Source organism: Micrasema longulum, unplaced genomic scaffold, assembly GCF_059751315.1.
Source record: "Micrasema longulum isolate JH-2025_06_02 unplaced genomic scaffold, ASM5975131v1 h1tg000243l, whole genome shotgun sequence".
NCBI lineage: Eukaryota > Metazoa > Arthropoda > Insecta > Trichoptera > Brachycentridae > Micrasema > Micrasema longulum.
Genome location: NW_028277448.1, coordinates 328,994 through 349,959, shown reverse-complemented (window position 1 = coordinate 349,959; position 20,966 = coordinate 328,994). Strand labels below are relative to the sequence as shown.

The window sequence follows — 20,966 nt, the reverse complement described above, 5'->3', positions numbered from 1 at the left end:
AATATTAACTAATAATAACAATAAATATTACAATCTAATATATAAATAAAAGACGATTGATAATTTACACCACAAATTGGGAATATCCAGTGACCTTTTTCATCGCGATATCTTCGAGACTGGCATCTTTATTAAAGAGAGTTATTGTTAAAAAAAACAATAAAATAGAATACTTAAACTCATTAAAATAGCATTATATCAACTCATTAGTTAACCCAATTTTTTTTTTGATAATGCTCCTTAAGATAAAAATAACTTTATTTAATTTACTTTCACATAATTTTGAATTATCTATCCTTACCTCCGTTTTGTATAAATACATTGAACTCCTTAATAAAGATACCAGTCTCGAAGATGTCGCGAAAGCGATGAAACCGGTCACTGGATTTTACAAATTTGTGGATTAAAGTATAACTTGTCTTTTATTTATATAATATATTACAATGAACTTCCATCGAGAATTTTCACTTACTAACTTAAAACTAATACGATCATTTTAAAGCAGTATAATTCTAATGTTTTTAAAATGTATAATACTCGTAATCATAACACTCGCTTTACATATAATGATGGTTTAGTAATCCCTTAAATTAGTTATAAATATGGCGGTAGAACATTAAATTATATTATACCTTACATTTTTGACTTAATTTATACTGATCTTAGATTTAATAATATATGTTATAAGAAAAACAATAGATATTGGCTTCTTAATCAAGAGTTTTTTTATATTAATGTTCTTAAAATAATGTGTTCAAATTCGATTTATAAATATATTTTTTTCAATAAATAGCATTATCGACAAAATCAAGAATGGAGTTCTGCGCTGGTTTGGACATGTAGAACAAATGGACAGCGAAAGAACGGCTAAGAATATTTACAATGCGAATGTTGATGGATGTAGAAATATAGGAAGACCGAGAAAGACATGGCATGACCAAATCCAACAAATACTTAAAGATGGACATGTCAAAAGTCGGAACAATCGGCGCGCGTGCATGAGAAGGTGTATGAATGTAGAGGAAGTGAGATCTGTATGCAAATATAGAGTGTTGTGGCGTTCTATCCTCTCTGCCTACCCTTACGGGGAAACGGCGTGATGGTTTGTTTGTTTGTAATAATATTTATGTCCCGAATTGAGTTGTTGTAACTCCTGGGAATGTAAATTCAACGTACGTGTATAATACTTTGTGTTATATGATTAAAAAATAAATAAAATATATAAATAAACAAAACAATATTTTTGCTTTTAATCGTACACAACAATGAGGCTTTTTGTTTGGAAAATCATAATTGTGCGAAACCATGGGGTATTTTGAGTATTTTGTAAATTCCTCGTACGTAAATGTAATATTCGTATGCCCTTGTATTTCAGACTTCCTCGCCTGTCAATATTTTAGCGCATAAAAGATCAATAAAAAATATTGGGTTGTGGTCCTGTGGCTAGTGTCTCGGACTCACGGACCAAAGGTCTGTGGTTCGAATCCCACTTTACCCCAACTTAATTCCATTTTCTAATAGTGAGTTATTTACAACTCGTTGAAAATGGCCCTCAAAATTAAATATTTGGGTAAATCATAAGAACGCAAATATTTCTTTTTAAAAAAAAAAAAAAAAATTACACCACCTTCAGCGTAATAATTTATTTACTGAGGCCTAAGAAATTGTACCCTCTAAATGTTATTGGCCGCCTGTTTAGACTAAATCACTCGATGACACTGTCGTTTCGCTGACAGGTCAAGTAGGTTATCGGGGTCATGATATGGTCAACTCGTTAAACTATTTATTATTATTAGAAATCATTTGATAAAAACTAATAAAAATGTGAATCGCAATCTGGTATAATCATGTAATGTAATTATTCTGTTTTGACCTGTATAATACAATCTCGCTCTCGTGTTTTTGTACGTAAGAGTATAATTGAACGTAGTTATGCAGAAAGCAGCCAGTCCACAATTTTGTAAGCTCGTTTCTATGTTCTGCTAAAAACAGCCAGACCGCTTTCATATAAAAAACTGTATTAATCACCTCCAGAAAAAGATGTTGATCTTACCCGGCGGCTTTTGGTTCGGCCGTTTCCAAAGGCTTAGCTTATAACCAGCCAACACGTTAAACGTTGTGCTATCTTAACTCATTCAACAAACGGCCCAGCCGTTCGATTCAATGGCGGCATTTTATTAACAGCCTAGCTGCCCAATTGAGTAGCTTATTTAACTATTTGGCGGCGACATAAATACCGCCGCACCGAGCCGCCTTTCAATCATTGCAATAACATTTGTTTCCAAATGAAGCAGTCAAATGTTTTAATACATTTGTTTTTAACGAGACCTTGCGTTTTCAGAAATAATTATTATTATAAATATAACGCAGAATCATCGGGAATCAAGATCATGTCGAGGTGCATTTAATAATAATTTAGTGAATTAAAGGTATGTTGTGTACCTATGTCCAAATATAAGTGGAAAAAATAGTGATACTAAACCATCAGAATTTTTTTTATAGATCAATCTAAATAGTATTTCAACAATGTTTGTAAAGAAAATTGTGTTTTTGTGAAATGCGAATAGCAAAATATATACAGGGTGTTCTTTAAACCCTGTCACATCCGAAACCACGATGATCAGTATGAGTAATTGGACATATTGGCACATTAAAACAAATTTTTAGAAAGACAAAATCTTAAAAAGATAAATATAAAACAAATGGTTGCTTACTCCTGCAGTGAAGAAACGGGATGGCAGGAGGGGGAGCTTGATACACTGTTAACCGCACGTCCGCGCCCCCTTCGCTTTTCCCCTGCAGAAGTAAGCAACCATTTGTTTTTTTTTATATTTTATTTAAAAAAAATTCTTCGGTCTAAATATTTTTTTAATATGCTTATGTCTTCTTGCCCATACTGATGATCGTGGTTTCGGATGTGACAGGGTTTAAAGAACACCCTGTATAAATACATAAATAATTTTATACGGCGAAACAGCTGTCAGTCTTGAAGTTTTTTTGTACTTGTGGGAGTTGCTATTCGAAACTTCCGTCCCAATATCTCGTGTGCTGGTAAATTAATTACAAAACTATTTGGTACTTGTGCCTTTTAAGATGAGCTGTATCGTAGTTCGTAGCCAAAAGTTAGTAACGCTAACTCGCGGGAACTTCTCCACCGACAAAGGTGCCGAGCGTGCCGAGTTACTCACAAATCGCCCGACTAATAAAGCATTCTGTCTTCATATTTGATTAACTCTAATGAAATATTAAGTTCTCATTTGCACGTTCGCGTCCGCACCGATAGATCCAAATATTTTCTTTGATCGTGAAAGGGAATTCGTCCCGCATATACAGAAACGGTGTTTATAACTTCTTGTTTATTTATGTAATATGATTTCAGGGCTGGTATTCCAAACGAAATTATAGCGCGGTATAGCGCGTTTTTACGTACTAAATACGCATTATAGCGCGCTATTAACGCGTTCGGAATACCAGCCCTGATGTATTATTAAATAGGATGCCTGTTTTGGTACCCGATTTACACTTCTTGCCTCTCATAGGATCGCCCATGCGCTGGGCTCGATCAAAATTTGGAATTAGGCACAGCCACAAATCCTACTTGATTAAAATACGAACATCATGATATTTATAACGAGAATTATAAAATAAAATGCTTCTATTAAATGTTACTGAATAATTGTATGTAATTTCCTAATTTACCAAGCATGGGACAATCTATAACATTATTCACAATATTATATAGTTTGACAACATCAGCTACTATGCGTCTAGTTGAAAGGAAAGATATATGCAAATTTTCTAGTAACAAATTATATATCTCAGAAAGAGGAGCACCCATCATATAGTTTATATATCGTAGGAACTTTCTCTGGACTCTCCCAAATTATCAATAATTACATTATAAATAGGCGACTAGATTTGAGATGCATTTTCTGAGACCTCACCAGTGAGGATTATAATAATTGAATTGAATTAACGCTTTTAAAAGTTTCCGTATTTCTAATGAAAAACCCAAGAATTCGCATTGCTTTGTTCAAAATCGTTTCACAGTGTTGTGAAAAAGATAGTTTTCTATCAAATATGATGCCAAGATCTTTGATTGATTAACCCGGTGTTAAAACAATACTATTTATATAATAGGTTGATACTATTTGGCACCGTATGCGATTGAAATACATGTGATAGCACTTTTTTACATTTAGATAAAATCGATTGAATACACACCATTCACCTCATCTATCGATATTTGGCTGTAATCTTTTAACATCATTATTTTTTTTTACTTTCGTGAACATTTTCAAATCATGATCAAAAAAGGGTATTCAATGTTTTTAAATATCAGCACAATATCATTTATAAATATATTGAAAAGAAGGGGTCCAAGGTGAAAACCGTGAGGAACTCCCGAGGAAGCTGAAAATTCATTTGACAAATATCCATTGAATTTAACAACACGTTTGCGTCCAGTCAAATAACTTGATAACCAATTAAGGAAGGTACCTCGAATGCCTAGTTTTGAGAAAAAAAGGATACACAAAAGAAAAATATATACGTGATAAAAATCTGGAGATGTGCGGATTCGAGCGCGGTTCGCCAATCTACGAAGCTAGAATCTTGGCCAGTAGCTATCGATTCTACAAGAGATACTGACAAACATAAAGTATTTTAATTACTAAGAAATTAATAAAATATAGTTTTTTTTATTTAAAATGTGCAGCGATACGAAAAGATAACTAAATCAAACACTTTTTTTTATTTTCACCACTGGCAACATTTAATGAATACAGATTTATTCAAAATCGCTAATATCAGATATCGCACATAGTGTTAATGTCACAAATGAACAGATTGAGTACGTACTTGGTGAAAAAAAAATTACTATATTTAATAAACAAATTACAACAGAGATGGAGAACATTTTAGAGAAGGAAAAGAAAAAAAACATTCTTTCGGGGTGAAATGCAGTCTTGACTACGAAAATTTTGACAAACTCAAAATATTGTGATTATGCCAAATTTGTTTTATTTCCTAACTGAATAACATAGTATGAGTGATTAAGATGGTTTTCTTTTGTTAAAATTTTATTCACTTAATAGGCCGTTTAAATATGGGAAAAGAATGCTTCAACAACCAGTGTTTAACCAATTCTCACGATTTTATATCAAACTGGCTTGAATTGAAAAACTGGATTGAAATCTTAATATTATTCAGTTCTCGGATCAAATAAATCTACATTGTTATCAATAGATTTTTTTATCGGAGATATAATAATTTAAACTTTTCTTTTTTAAGTTGCAAAAAAAAGTTTTTCCTTTAGAAATCAGTTTTAATTTGATTGATGAGTTTTCCAATAATCGTTTTGACGCTGCTTTCCTACAGCAACATTTTACACGGCGGGAGAGTTTAGACTTTAGACTAATTTTCGCAGACTTTGAATTTAATTTCTTCCTCAATCTATTGTAATCAAATTCAAATAAGGTCATATTAGTAACTAGAAAGATTTAATCTTTAAAATAAGATAATTTGACGAAGCGCCATTCCAGATAACGCGGCGCTATAAATACACGTGTGAACGCGTGGGTCGCTTCCGGCCCTTTCTAATATAAATATCATGTGGGCGCTTCGCTCTCTAGTATACAGTATACTATCCACTAGAGATGACCATTCAAATGAAAATAATCGAATGCATTTTATTATTCTTCTAATTCGAATAAAAGTCCGAATGCAGAAATTCATTCCAATGAATTAATCATTTTCATGCTACCATATCCTAATTGGTTCACTAAATTAATGTAGCGTATCTCGATCATCTGTAACGTGAAATCAGTTAAGGTGGTCAGTCTCACCAACCACCCTTTAAATCAATATGTCGATCTTGCCAGGAATCAAAACCATGATTTCAAACGTTGTAGAGGAATGCGCCAACAACATTATGAGGCGTATCTATTTATTTCCATGCAATTCCGTTTTCAGATTTTTTATCCTAGTGTAGCCATAGAGTCTAAAGCACTCGTCCAGGTTTCTGGTTCTATTTCACACAGCACTGTATTCTTTATCCCTCCGGACACGGAAATAAATTAATCAATGAGTAGTTGTACTTAACTAAGGCCCACCCAGGGCTGTCGCGCATATAATGATGATGTACTCAAGTAATGTTTAGATATAGTAATTTAATCGCGCCAACTTCACCGAATGAAAAACATTTATATTTTTATTTCAATACAAATATTTTTTAAATATTGGTACGAGTGTTCAGCTCTTTAGGTAAAAACCCGAGTTTGGTGGAAATATAATAATAATAAAGTAAACTCTGTAAAAAATAAATCTCGTCGCGAATTATTTTTAATTCAATTAATTTATTTTTAAAAATACATACACTACAAACTAAAATTTAAGATGTTCATATTATAAAAAGACAAAAAGTACATAAAGAGACTCTTTGTCAAAATAGTAGGAGAATCTAGTCCGAAAAACCCCTTCGAATACATGGAACAAACAAACCAATGCTCACCATAATCTCAGGGTTATCGACAATACCGCGCAACAATCGATAAAAATGTTATTTAACTATCTAAAACAAGACAAGGACAATCAAGACTAATGAACCAGGGACTGAAATTATACAATAAACTACCAGACAAAACTAAACAAAAGACTCAGACAAACTTTTCAAAAGATGAAGAACTATTTATTAATAATATTTAACCCGGCCGTTCCTGTGATGTAACTGACTTTGCAAGTTGCACTTAATTAGCTAATATCTCAGGTACTACAATTATTACTACGTTTTTTATGTAATCTACAAGGAAACCTTAACATATAATACAAAAAAGTAACATATTTAGATAATATATTAGATAGTTTCAATTAAATACTTTGTCAACAATGTTTGATTATGTCCAAATGCTTGCAGACTGGCTGGATTTCCTCCCTAGGGAGTTGTTCATATTTAAATTCATTTCAACAGAGAGGGAAAAAAATTTGAGAAGGGAATATGGAAGTCTAGGCATTTACAGGGCTTATGACCTGTCATTGGCTGGTTTAAGTGGCCACTTTACACACTGTGTAACATTCACCATTCTGCCCATGTTTGAACATCCACATTTCCTCAACTCTTCCATCTGTTGACCAAGGACCATCTGCTAGCCACAGGACCACAACCCGATTTATTATTCTAATAGTCTTTTATAGCTTTTGATTTTTTAAATATTATCTCTATGTGAGTAGAGAATTATAGATTTCGAATAGTAATTTTTCAAAGACTTTTGCTTTACACAAAATCGTAGTTAATCCATTGAAATACGTGCGCAGGATGCAAATATGGTGCATTGTGTACCACTTAAGTAATGACGACTTTAATAATTCATATTATATGTACGAACTATGGACGGTGGGATTCGAAGATAAAATTATGTGGCTAGATTCCCGTGGATTGTTCGGGGAAATTAAACTCCATCATGGATTTTACGTTTAGATCGTATGGAAATTCTGTTCAAATAAGTACTTACGTCTTAATGACGACCACCAAACTTAGCAGACTAGATTATTTACTTTAGATGTTCACGCTTTGGTTGAGAGATTGAAAAGGAAAGAAGACAATTTTTTTACTGGTGTTAATGCTTCATACGAGATTAGTGCTGAAAATGGCCGCTAGATGTGTTTATAATTTCACCTTTTCAATCGGTGTAAGTTGCGCATTTTTGTTCATTATGTTGATTAAAATCGCTTGCAGATTGAGGATGAATTTAAATACGTAACAGTATTTAATGAATTATAGGTGCCAAATCGTATAAAATCACAATGTAATTTTTGTGATTTTCTTGGATTAAAAAGTAATTTTATATTTGTTAAATGAACCCATTAAAAATATGCATCTAACAGAAACAAAATTGACAAATTTAATTATGTGATCTGGGAACATTGTTTTTTTAATGTCAAAAGTAAATAAACTGAAGTCTACGTTTAAGTATGAGAATGTTTGTAGATCAAAGACTGGATTGCACCCCTAAAGAGTTATCAAAATTGACATTTATTTCAACAGAAATGAAACCAACTGCTACTAAAAGCAGAATAGCGTTTTTGGGCGATGTAATGCCTAGTATGTGAAATAATACACCCGGCTGAATCCCACTCATTGTGGATGTTACACAGTGTGTTAAGTTATAAAAATGTTCTCCATCTTTGTTGTAATAGATGTCAATTAAAATATAGGTTGTCGTCACGTTGTTGTTTTTGATTATATTATTACTTATTAAATAATAAAAAGAAGTTTACAAATACTACAATATTTTTTGTCAATACATATAACAAAATGTTTTCCTATCCTACGAATTCTGAGCGAGTAGGTGTATGTTTTCGTGTGGCAATTCTAGTGTCCTCGATTCGTGTTAGTTGTTTCACTCCCTCTGTAAATATCTCCTAATAAGTTAGGGTTAATATTCAGAGCACGGGGTTTCATTATACAGCGGTCCTCCCGACTTGAGAAATGAGTCTCGCTTCCCGAGGGTGACACCTCCGACTATTCGTCAGGTTAACATTCATAAACTCCCTCAGCAAAGGGAGTATGATCATTCCGTTCTGCTCAAACTTTACTCCGAAGGAATGGTCAGGTTTTTCTTCTCGGGTCCTGTGCAATCTTGTTTTATTATTCCAGTCAGTCACGGGACAAGCGGATCAAGCTAAAAGCATGAAATTATTACTAATTTAAAAAAATAATCGATTTTTAGTGGTTTAGTAACATTTTATTTTTAATTTCTGCGGTCAATTATTGTTTTTACTTATAAATATGTCAAATTGTCATATTACCAAACAAGATTAAATAGTGATACGTACCTATACTCAAAAAGTTTTTTTTATATATTTTGAATCTGGAAATAGGGCACACATAAACATACATGCTTATGTATGCTCTTATCATAACAATATACATTTATTTCATTTATAAATTGCTTAACACATATTTCTTGACCTCCTGTTAATAATGTATTTGTGATATCATTGAAAAATAAAAATTAGTCCGTCATATTCGTTTCTTACCGAAAATTCCCGTAAAATACCATAAATTACGGTATTATCCTATAATTTTACATCCATAATCCTTACACCCAAATATTTAAATATTAAAAAAATTTATTATCTACTACAATTGCCGGCGTTAATTCTATTGTTTTGTTTACTGTGTTTTGTTTTTATTTTGTTTCCTTTTTGTTTATATTTAATTTTAATTAATTAATTTTTAGCTATAGAGATACATTATTAAGATCATGATTCAATTTGTCAATGATGATATATTTAAAGTCATCGTCTGCAAAGAGTCTTATTTTCTAATATTTTTATTTCTACAATATCATTAATGTATGTAATAAATAGAAATGGTCCTAGAACAGATCCTTGTGGTACTCCGAGAGCTATTTTTAGTGGCTTAGAAACTTCGTTATTCACTTTTGTTATTTGGAATCTGTCACTCAGATACTCGTTAAACCTTTGTATTGCTGTTCCTTTTATTCATATTCTCTTCAATTTTAAAACATTATTTCTCTGTCCATTGTTTCATAAAAGAGAAATATCGTGTTAGTAAAATATTATGTGTATGTTTGTGACGTTTGTATTCTTATGGATTGGCGTATGCGTCTATTTTTTATATAATTGTTTAAAGTGTGAAACAAAGGTTATAATATTTTTATTAGAAAAATAAACTTCTGATGAATTGCGTTCTTACTGTTCAGTCGGACTTAAATAGTTTTTCATTCGTACAAATTATAACAAAATGTTAGTTTTCATACTTGTTTTTCCACCACGCAATAAAATATATTATGCGCCCGATTCTTTAGTCTTATTAACAGAATTGATTCTCGATTGTTCCTTAAAACAATTAATATGAAAAACAAATGGAGAAATTAAGTAGTAGGAAATATATTTTTAAAGCACTCGTAATAAAAACCATTTGGTATTATTGTTAGTTTTCTTTTCATAGTGTTTTCACGTCCGCTTCTAAGCGGAGCATGTGGACATCACCAGACGCCTTCAGGTGACCCTATCGCAGCCAGCAATCTCGCCTCCTCCCACTTCAATTTCGCGTCCTTTAGTTCCCCTGATTAAAGCCGAACGATCGTCATCGACGGACGGTCGAGGACGGCGGGAACCCGTAGGTGTGAAGAATAGGCATTTTGGGTTAAGACTCTCATAAGACATCTGCAGCAAGTTTCCAATTAAGGTCCACCGCCGCTCTCTCGAAACCTTCGTAATAGGAGGCTGCCGCGTCAGTTCTCGGACTTTAATGTTAGTTATGAAATTAAACCATCCTATACGTAATATTTTCATCAAGCACTTGCTCTCAAAACTTGGATGTTTGGTTTTTTTAATTTTGTTTGAAAAAACGTATTTGTGTTAGTCTTTAATTTTCTCAGATGAAAAAACACAAATAAACAAAACGTTAATCTCGGTCCACATTTTCTACTTCGTAATATGATGACCTTTTTTTCCTCGAACTGCACTTAATATACAAACTAATTATTAAAGATAAACAATTTATTACCTTAAATATCTCTGGATTACTTCCTCCGGAATGGGTACGTCTAGGGGGAGGTTGTTTTAGAAGAGAGAAATAAGAAAGTATGCTGAAAATGTAAATATTACAAGACTTCCGTTTGAAGTATTTCTACATGGCTCGCGAAATGAAAGAAACGTCAAAATGAAATTCAAGTAAACTCTGTTTTTTTTGTATAACAAGCCACTCGTTTAAAAAACAAATAACGCGTATTACTTTAGCCTTATTTAACTTCGGTCTGCCTTCCTATAAATAAAAATGAATAGCCAAACGTAAATGTTATGTGGTATACTAGTTTATTTATTTTAAGTAAATAACAAAATTTTTTACTTACAAAATATTTTTTTAATGTAACTTAATTGAAAAAAAATGCATGTATTCATTTTCCACGGTGAATAATAAAAAATAATTAATTAATTTTTTAATTTATTTCAACAGAGGGAAAACATTTTGAGAAGGGAATATAGAAGTCTAGGCATTTACAGGGCTTATGACCTGTCATTGGCAATTAAACCAGCCAATGACAGGTCATAAGCCCTGTAAATGCCTAGACTTCCATATTACCTTCTCAAAAGGTTTTCCCTCTCTGTTGAAATAAATTGAAATATGAATAGGTCCCTAGGGAGGAAATCCAGCCAGTCTGCAAGCATTTGGACATACTCAAACATTATGAATTAATTACCCAGGAATAAAATGAAATTAACAATGATAAAATTTTAAAGTTGCTATGAAAAAAAAATGTTTAGGGGATTATTAACACCAAGTTGCAATCTCCGTCAATTGGTTTTATATAGATTCCCTGTTATTAAGTATGTATATTTTTTTTTGCAATAAATTTATAAATAAATAATAATACTAATAAATAATAATAAATTTAAAATTACATATTAAATATAAATTATTATAAATCATATGGTAACATTTTGGTCTATACCGCATTACATTTTTCTTTACCTTATGCATAAGTTTTGTTGCTTATAGTAGTATGTGTCACATTTCAATTAATAAAGAATATAGGGTAATAAATATATCGAAATTTCATTTTAGTGAACCCCAATTTATCGGTTTTTCTAAATTAGATAAAATTATTTTATATATATTTTTTAATTAATACCAGAGTAACATGACCAAATGTCTGTCTTAATATAATACCTAATCAATTTCCTTTTTTTACAAATAAAAGTATTTCTACGATTACATTGTTTATAAATGTGTACAAATTTAAGAAAAAAATCGTCAGTCAATAAGTGAGGTTGATTAAATATTTTATGTTTAATTTGAATAAGCACCCTTAAATCAAACTTGTGTTACCTAATTGTGTTGACATTTAAATTCTAATTGAATTATTTAAGAATTATAATTATGTTAGTATTCTATAAAGATAAGCTAGGGTAATTTATTATCTATAAGGTAATTTATAAACAAATACGTTTATTTCTATTTTTATATATTTTAGCTTTTTAATCTTTATTTTCTGTAGCTTGAATTACAAAAATAAAACTATTATTTTATTGGTTGGTTGGAAGAAATTTCCATTTGGCAATAAGCCCGCCAATGTACAAATAACATTATGTACAAAAAGTTAAATAAATAAGCAATTTTATAACTTCCCCAAAGAGCCTGGAGCCTATGAGAACGCCTGAAAAGCTCTTATAACGAAATTCTCCAAGCCACTGCAGGGTGGATCCATTCACCGTTGTTCTGTTATAACCCATGATGAATTACCAATACTCATAATTGGGATTTTTCCATGTTGTCATTTTGTGGTTAAGCGTCTTCCTTTTGATAATTAAATTGAAGCTAATTTTATTGATATCCTGTTTATATATGGAAAATACGCATTATTCATTCCTGAAATCCCGTCATTACTAACTGATTATTTATCCTGTTGATGCAATAAAAATTCCTATTAGTAAGTTCTGGAATACGACGCAATAGGTGAATAAACAGGATATTTGTGGTAATTGAACCATATAAAAAGGGGATTGCACATCCCAACTCTGTCATTATTATTCGATAGTTATACGCCTGCATAAATAATTGTACTTGTTCCCTTCTTGATAAAATAAATTATTAAGTTCTGCACAAGTGTTATCTCATTGGTGGACCATCCTGAGGAAGAAGACTACCCCTGACATAGCCTCCTTCTAAGTTTTCTACAACTTATCAGTGTAACGCTCACGACTGATTACCTTCAGTCAAAAGTTCTAACATAAAAACTGGTGTCAGAAGAAAGGGATAAGAAAAGAAAACTACCACCACAAGAAACTACAAGATACGATAGAAGAGACTTATTGAAAAAATATTTCTTCAAAAAAAAAAGAAAAGGACTTCTTCATCGCTGAGTGGATCTCCTTTTGGGCATTTGTTCTTTGGATCCTCTTTGCTGTGTTGCGGATCTGGCTTTCACCGCCTTCCCAGGAAGAGTTGCCTCATCAGGACGAAAGAATTCACCATCTTTGTAGCAGCTGTACCCTAAGCATCGAGACTGATCAACTCGCCGTGCTCCAGCTTAATTCTACCAGGAATGTCAACCTCAACATTATTTTTGTAAGTTTATAGTTGTCTTGTAATTTTGACCATTTCTTCCTTTGTATTTTTATTTTGTTATTTGGTTCGTTTAATTGTTAGTTTAAATTAAAAATAATATTCTCTTTTCGAAATGAACAAAGCAAGTAGTAGTAACGAAAGTGAAACAATGAAATTTTCATTTTCTGACCTTAAGGATTTTATTACTCCTTATGATGGAGATAGGAATAAATTAACTCCTTTCCTTATAAATTGTGAAAGAGCTCTTAAACTGTCCAGTGAAATTCAAAAATATCCAATATTAGAATTTATTCAATAAAAACTTACTGACAAGGCACAAACCGCTTGCAGTAATAAAATTTTTGAAAATTGGGAACAACTTAAAACATTTTTAAAACGAAATTTCGGAGAAAGTAAAACTCAACAACATCTTTCATTAGATTTACTTAATTGCAAACAAGGAAATACAGAAAATATTACTAACTATATCCTTAGGATGGATACTCATTTAAAAAATCTAAAAACATCTATTAATCTGTCCACTGTAATTAGAACAGAATTAGAAGGTAGATATGCAAGCGCTGACGATCTCGCATTACAATCGTTTATAATAGGAGTTAATCCAAAGCTTTCTGATTTACTAAGAACTAGATCACCTCCTACCTTCCAAGAAGCTTGTCAAATAGCGATTAATGAAGAGAAAATTACTAGATATTTACAAAGTTCCAATAAAACAACACAACCTGTAAAAAAATGACATATATGTGGTAAATTAGGACATTTATCCAGTAATTGTTTTAAAAATACTAAGAAAGTTTTAAACATACAACCGAATAAAAATAATGGGCTAGGAAACAAAATTACTTTATTTTGTAATTTTTGTAAAAAGAAAGGTCATATCATTGATAATTGTTTTGTTAAATATCCACATAAAAAAGAAGCTTTTTTGAAAAATCGAAATAAAATCGAAAAGAATATTCAACATTTAAACGCTACCAATTCCACGTTGTGCATCTCAACGATGGAATAAAGGAAGACTTTAAGATGCAAAATTTTGTAAAACGTACACATTTATTACCTATCTATAATATTAAATTGGATTCAAGTAGATTTGGAACATTACCTTACGTAACAATATCTTATTATGATGATGATAATAATTCTATAAATTATGATTTTTTGATTGACACTGGTGCCAGCATTTCTCTTATTAAAAAGGAAGTTTTAAACAAAGATTCATTAATGAACATTAATGAAAGTGATAAAATAAATATTCAAGGTATAAAAAAATCTGATATCGATTGCATAACTGAAGGATCAATCAATATAAAATTTAATTTGAATAATATAAAATTTAAATTTCACGTTGTTACGAATGTGAACCTTGAATATGACGGAATAATCGGAAATGATTTCCTTATGGATAATAAATCTAAAATTGATTATAGTAAAAATCTATTAATTTTATCTGATGATATTAGAATTCCATTAAATAATAAAACAATTCTTTATAAACTTAAACCTAGATCGGAAACATTCCTTAAAATCAAAACTTGTAATCCCGAAGTAACTGAAGGTATAATACTAGACTTCGAAATTACTAAAGGTGTAAAAGTATCTAATGCATTAACTAAAGTTGATAACGAAGGAAAAGCATTAATATCAGTCATGAATACTACTGATAAAACTATTAAAATTCACACGTTTCAAATTAAATTAATACCTTTTGATATATTCGCTGTTAAATCATTCGTACCAAATAATGAAGGTAGTACACGTATTGATCAAATAAAAAAATTACTTCGTCTTGATCATCTAAATTATGAAGAGAAAAAATCTGTTATTGACATTTTCGAAGAATATAGTGATATCTTTCATTTAGAAAATGATAAACTGACTGTAACTAATACTATTGAACACGAAATAAACATCACTGATGATAACCCAATTCACTCTAAAACCTATAGGTACCCTGAAATTCATAAAAGTGAAGTAAATAATCAAATCGATAATATGCTAAAACAAGGGATAATTAGACCATCTTCAAGTCCATATTCATCACCAATCTGGGTAGTCCCGAAAAAATTAGATGCTAGCGGAAAAAGAAAATGGAGAATCGTCATTGATTATAGAAAATTAAATGATATTACAATTGGGGATGCTTATCCATTACCCAATATAACAGACATACTTGATCAACTTGGTAAAAGTAAATATTTCACTACTTTAGATTTAACATCCGGATTTCATCAAATTAAAATGAATAAAAATGATTGCGAAAAAACAGCATTTTCTGTTCCTAGTGGACATTACGAATATATACGCATGCCTTTTGGTTAAAAAAATGCACCGGCTACATTTCAAAGATTAATGGATAATGTATTAACCGGACTTCAAGGAATAGACTGCTTTGTATACCTGGATGATATCGTAATCTATGCGAGTTCTCTCTGTGACCATAATAAAAAATTAATTAAAATTTTTGAAAAATTACGAGAGCACAATTTAAAAATTCAACCAGATAAATGTGAAATACTACGTAAAGAAGTAGCATATTTAGGCCACGTAATAAGTGATAAAGGAGTTAGTCCGAATCCTGAAAAAGTAAAAGCCATTACAAAAATGTCATCGCCTAAAACCCCTAAAGAAATTAAACAATTCCTCGGATTAATTGGTTACTATCGTAGATATATACAGAACTTTTCAAAAATCTCGAAACCCTTAACTAGTCTACTAAAGAAAGATATAATTTTCGAATGGACTGATACACAACAGATTGCTTTTGATGAACTAAAAAATTGTCTTACAAGAGCACCCATATTACAATATCCAGATTTTACAAAAACTTTTATAGTGACAACAGACGCTTCCAACTATGCGATCGGAGCAGTATTATCACAAGGTGAAATTGGCAAAGATCTACCAATTTTCTATGCTTCCAGAACTTTAAATTCTGCTGAAGGAAATTATAGTACTACTGAAAAAGAATTATTAGCTATAATGTGGGCAGTTAACCAGTTTAGACCTTATATTTATGGAAGAAAATTTATCATAGTTACAGACCATAAACCTTTAACTTGGCTTTTTAATGCTAAAGACCCCGGTTCAAAATTAGTAAGATGGCGCTTAAAACTTCAAGAATATGACTACGAGATACAATATAAACCCGGTAGAATAAATTCAAATGCAGACTGTTTATCTCGCATGCCAGTAAACTTAATCGCTGAAACGAATTCATATAAGGATTTTCTTAAAGATTGTAATAACATCATTCATGAAAATTTAATTTTAAATGAATATAACGAAAATTTACTAAAATCTTCAGATAACCATATAGTTTATCCAACAGCCATTGATTTGGATGATTCAATTCCTTATTGCATTGATATATTAGGAGTATCAGATAACGCGGAAGTATTCAAAATAGGAGAACATGAATTATTTGAAACCGAAACTACAAAAAATAAATCGAAGATATATTATCACATGTTTATAAAAGTTAATCATTATGATAAACCAACTTATCAAGATATATTCATTTCTTTAAATAAACTTAAAGAAAAACTTATAAAAAATAAAGTTAAGATTTTTTCAATATCGGATTTTAAAGACCTTTTTATAAACATAAAATATGAGAAATTAAAACAAATGTTAATATATATATTTAATAAAACTAAAATGGTTATAAATATCTATAAAAACCAAGTAAAACAAGTAAAAGAATCCGAAATCCCGAAAATACTATTTGAAAATCATGATTTACCTATTGCAGGACATTTAGGTTTTAACAAAATGTATAACCGTATTAAAACTCAGTATTATTGGAAAGGGATGAAACAAACAATTTCAGAATATATAAAAAATTGTGAATCTTGTCAAAAGAATAAAGTATATCGAAGAAATAATACAGCACCCATGGAAATCAGTACAACCTCAACCGAACCGTTTGAACGAATCGCACTAGATATAGTAGGACCGTTACCTGAAACTATAAATCAGAATAAATTCATCTTAACGATACAAGATGACTTAACTAAATTTAGTCAAGCATATCCCATAAAAACGGCAAATGCTGAAGAAATTTCAGTTAAATTTGTATTTTTTGTATCATGCTTCGGAATTCCTAAATCTATATTGACAGACCAAGGACAAAATTTTATGTCCGTGATATTCTCTAAAGTAACAAAGTTATTAAACGCAAAACATAGAGTATGTACACCTTATCATCCTATGACTAATGGAGCATTAGAAAGAAGTCATGCGACTTTGAAAGATTATTTAAAACATTATGTTAATGAAAATCAATCAGATTGGGACACGTTTGTACCAATAGCAATCATTAGTTATAATTCGAATATCCATACTACTACTAAATACATACCTTACGAATTAGTTTTTGGCAAAAAACCCGTGTTACCGCAAAACTTAGTTAGAGGTGATACAACATCTAATACTTATGATGACTACGTAAGCCAATTGCGATATAAATTTAATCAGACACATAAAATTGCAAAGGAAAATATTGAAAAATCTAAAATAAAATCAAAGGAATATTTTGATAAAAATACAACATCTCATGAATATAAAATCGGAGACTTCGTTTTATTGAAAATTCATCATCGATTAAGAAAAGCACTCTCTCCTATATTTAAAGGACCATATGAAATAGTGGAACTAAACTCACCAGTAAATGTAACATTGAAAATAAACAAAAAACTCATTAAGTATCATATAAACGAACTAAAACCGTATCATAATAAATAATATATATATTTATATATATATTAATAAAATTCTTTAAATATTCCAGACTACTCTGCTTGATGCAGCTGACCTCATGTACTCAACCAGAATATATACATTACATAGATAAAGGCATTGGACTTTATTACGACAAAATAGGAATAGCTAAATTATACAATAGTTATTGGAAAGTTGTTACATTCCAAGGTACATCACAATTAATACCTCAATATGAAAAATTATTAGAAATTTATGAAAAAACTAATAGTATGTGTAAAAAACTTCTAGAAGATCATGTATTAAATCAATGTAAATCGTCATTAAACATAGTTAAAAACGACTTAATATTAATAAAACAAAAATTAGAATCATTCAGTCATCTTATTGAAAATAAAAGAACTAAAAGAGGATGGTTTGATGGTATCGGAAATGTATTCAAAACTATCTTCGGTACATTAGATGCAGAAGATGCAATATACTACAATGATGCTATTAATAAAGTAACAGAAGATGATAAGCATATTTTGACTCTATTATCTGAACAAATTCAAGTTGTAAAATCCACGATAACTAATTTTAATGACACGATTCATAAATTTAATATAAATGAAATGATTTTGAATAGAAATTTAGAAGAAATTCAAACTGCATTGCATGATATTGATGAAAAATCAGTTAAATTAGATATGGATATCAACATATTATCTCAGTTAGATTTATTACGTGAAGTTGTATTTAATTTGAATATGAGAGTAAACGGTGTAATTGATTCAATAATGTTTAGTAAAAATAATTTAATTCATCCAAACCTTATATCACCAATTCGACTTTATAAAGAAATATCTGCAAAAGGAGGATATATAAATAACGGAAAAGAATTCCCTATAACTATATCTTTAGAAAACATACATATTATAATGGATATAAGTAAAGTAACTTCTTTTTACATTAATGATAAAGTCATATATGTCATATCAATTCCTTTAACTGGATTAGTTGAATATAATGTATATAAAACAATACCATTACCTATACCACACAATCTCAAGGAACCTAACATATTTTCATTAATTCAAAATAATTTTAACTATATTGGCATTACAAACATCAAAACTTTTATATTTTAGAAGTAATTCTCTTGATAACTGTCAATTCCTAAGTAAAGATAAAATGATATGTCAAAACGACATAATGTTATCAACCACAGATAACCCAATATGTGAAACTAAATTTTTAACAAATACCTTGACCAAAATTCCAGCAGATTGTGATAGTAAAACAATTTTCGGCAAAATAGATATTTGGCATAAATTAAAAGGAAATAATTGGATATTTGTACAAACAAATAAAACTAGACTAACTATTGATTGTGATAGTGGGAATAATTTAAATGAAATAGATCTCATTTCAACTGGTATACTTACCTTACCCAAAAGATGTAAAGCATATACAAAATTACTTCAATTCATTGCAGATGATGATATTATGGTAAATATAACAATACCTCAAAATACAGTTAATATAGCCGACGACGATTGTTGTACTAAATTAAATTATAACTCAAGTTTACCCCATTTAACACCATTGGTTATTACAAATACAAACCTTGACGAATTAAAAATAGCCACACATAAATTAAATCAATTCAACGACGAATTAAAAAATCTTAAAAATAAACCTCATATTGTGAAATACTCTAATTATTATACTTCAACTATTATTATTACAATTGTGTTAATAATAATATTATTATTGTGCAAATTTTATAAAAAATGCAACCGAATAATGAATCCTGAAGAGAATTGTTGTGTGCAAATATATAATCAGTGTTATTCAAGTAGAAATCCTAGAGATCGTGATAATTATCCTTCGATATCTCTAACCAATATTAATTCTGAATCCAATGATAGAGAAAATGCTCCAGAACCTATGGAGAGATTAATTCCAAATCGTAGACAAATCAATTTGCGAGAAAATACTTATACGTAACGTATATTTTGGTAATAAATGAAAATAAAATAAATATATTTTTTAAAATGTGTATGTTCATAACAAGTAAATTTTATACGTGTATAAAGTGTCAAATATGTATACAATTGTATTTTTGAAAAAAAAATGAAAAAAAATGTATGAATTAAAATCGTATTTATCAATAAATTGAAAACGATATTATATAGACACATTTTGTCATTTAAATGAAAATGAAAATATATACACATGCTGTCATTTAAAATGAAAACGATATTATATAGACATTAAAATCGTATTTATCAATAAAATGAAAACGATATTATGTAGACACATTTTGTCATTTAAAATGAAAATGAAAATATATATATATGCTGTCATTTAAAATGAAAACGATATTATATAGACATATTATGTCATTTAAATATTTTATTATATAGACACATATCGTTATTCAAAAGAAAATAAAATTATATGTTTTAATCGTGTCTATAAAAATTGTATTGTCGACAAAAATAAAACAAAAATCTTAAATCAAACGTTTGATATATGTTTTGGAGAATACCCAAGTGGATGGGATTTCTCATGTTTTTACCCTGTCTGGAGGGATATATATATATAAAATCTTTACAAAATCCATGAAGAGCCAACAATAGAATATATAATATTATTACATAATACAAAATCAATAGTAAACCATTGACATATATACTTATGATAAGTTATGTTTTAAGAATATTTTGTAATAGATACCTAGTAAAAAATAATAAAATTTAATTATTAATAAAAAAAAAAAATTAAAAAAATATTAATTATAATATACATATATGTATTGAAAATACATAAAATAGTAGTAATTATAAATCATTATAATTAAAATTTTATCTTTTATGAATGAATGCATGAATGTGTTAGAATAAAATACTGTAATAATTAAATTTAAGATACTTTATATCATATACAATAAATGAAATAAGAAGGGAAATGTACTAAATCAAAAACAACCATATACACTAGTGTAACTGCAGATAACCTATATGTTTTTCCAAATAATATGTATAAGCAGGGAAATGTAAATGATAGCAATTTAATTGTAGTAGATAAACTTGATATTCATTCAAGCCATTTTAATGATAAAAAGGAAATTAATAACATAAATGAAATTAGTCATGAAAATGTT

At 29.7% G+C, this 20,966-nt stretch overlaps 2 protein-coding genes across 3 annotated transcripts in view; both read left to right on the top strand.

Moving 5' to 3' along the window:
• Sdc (Syndecan) overlaps window positions 1-20,966 on the top strand; it is a 401,883-nt gene that overhangs the window by 146,565 nt on the left and 234,352 nt on the right. The window lies entirely within an intron of this gene.
• On the top strand, window positions 13,088-19,482 carry LOC148283387 (uncharacterized). The gene has a single exon (XM_088223595.1). The coding sequence runs from the start codon at window positions 17,899-17,901 to the stop codon at window positions 18,943-18,945; it is 1,047 nt and encodes a 348-aa protein (XP_088079721.1). The 5' UTR covers window positions 13,088-17,898; the 3' UTR covers window positions 18,946-19,482.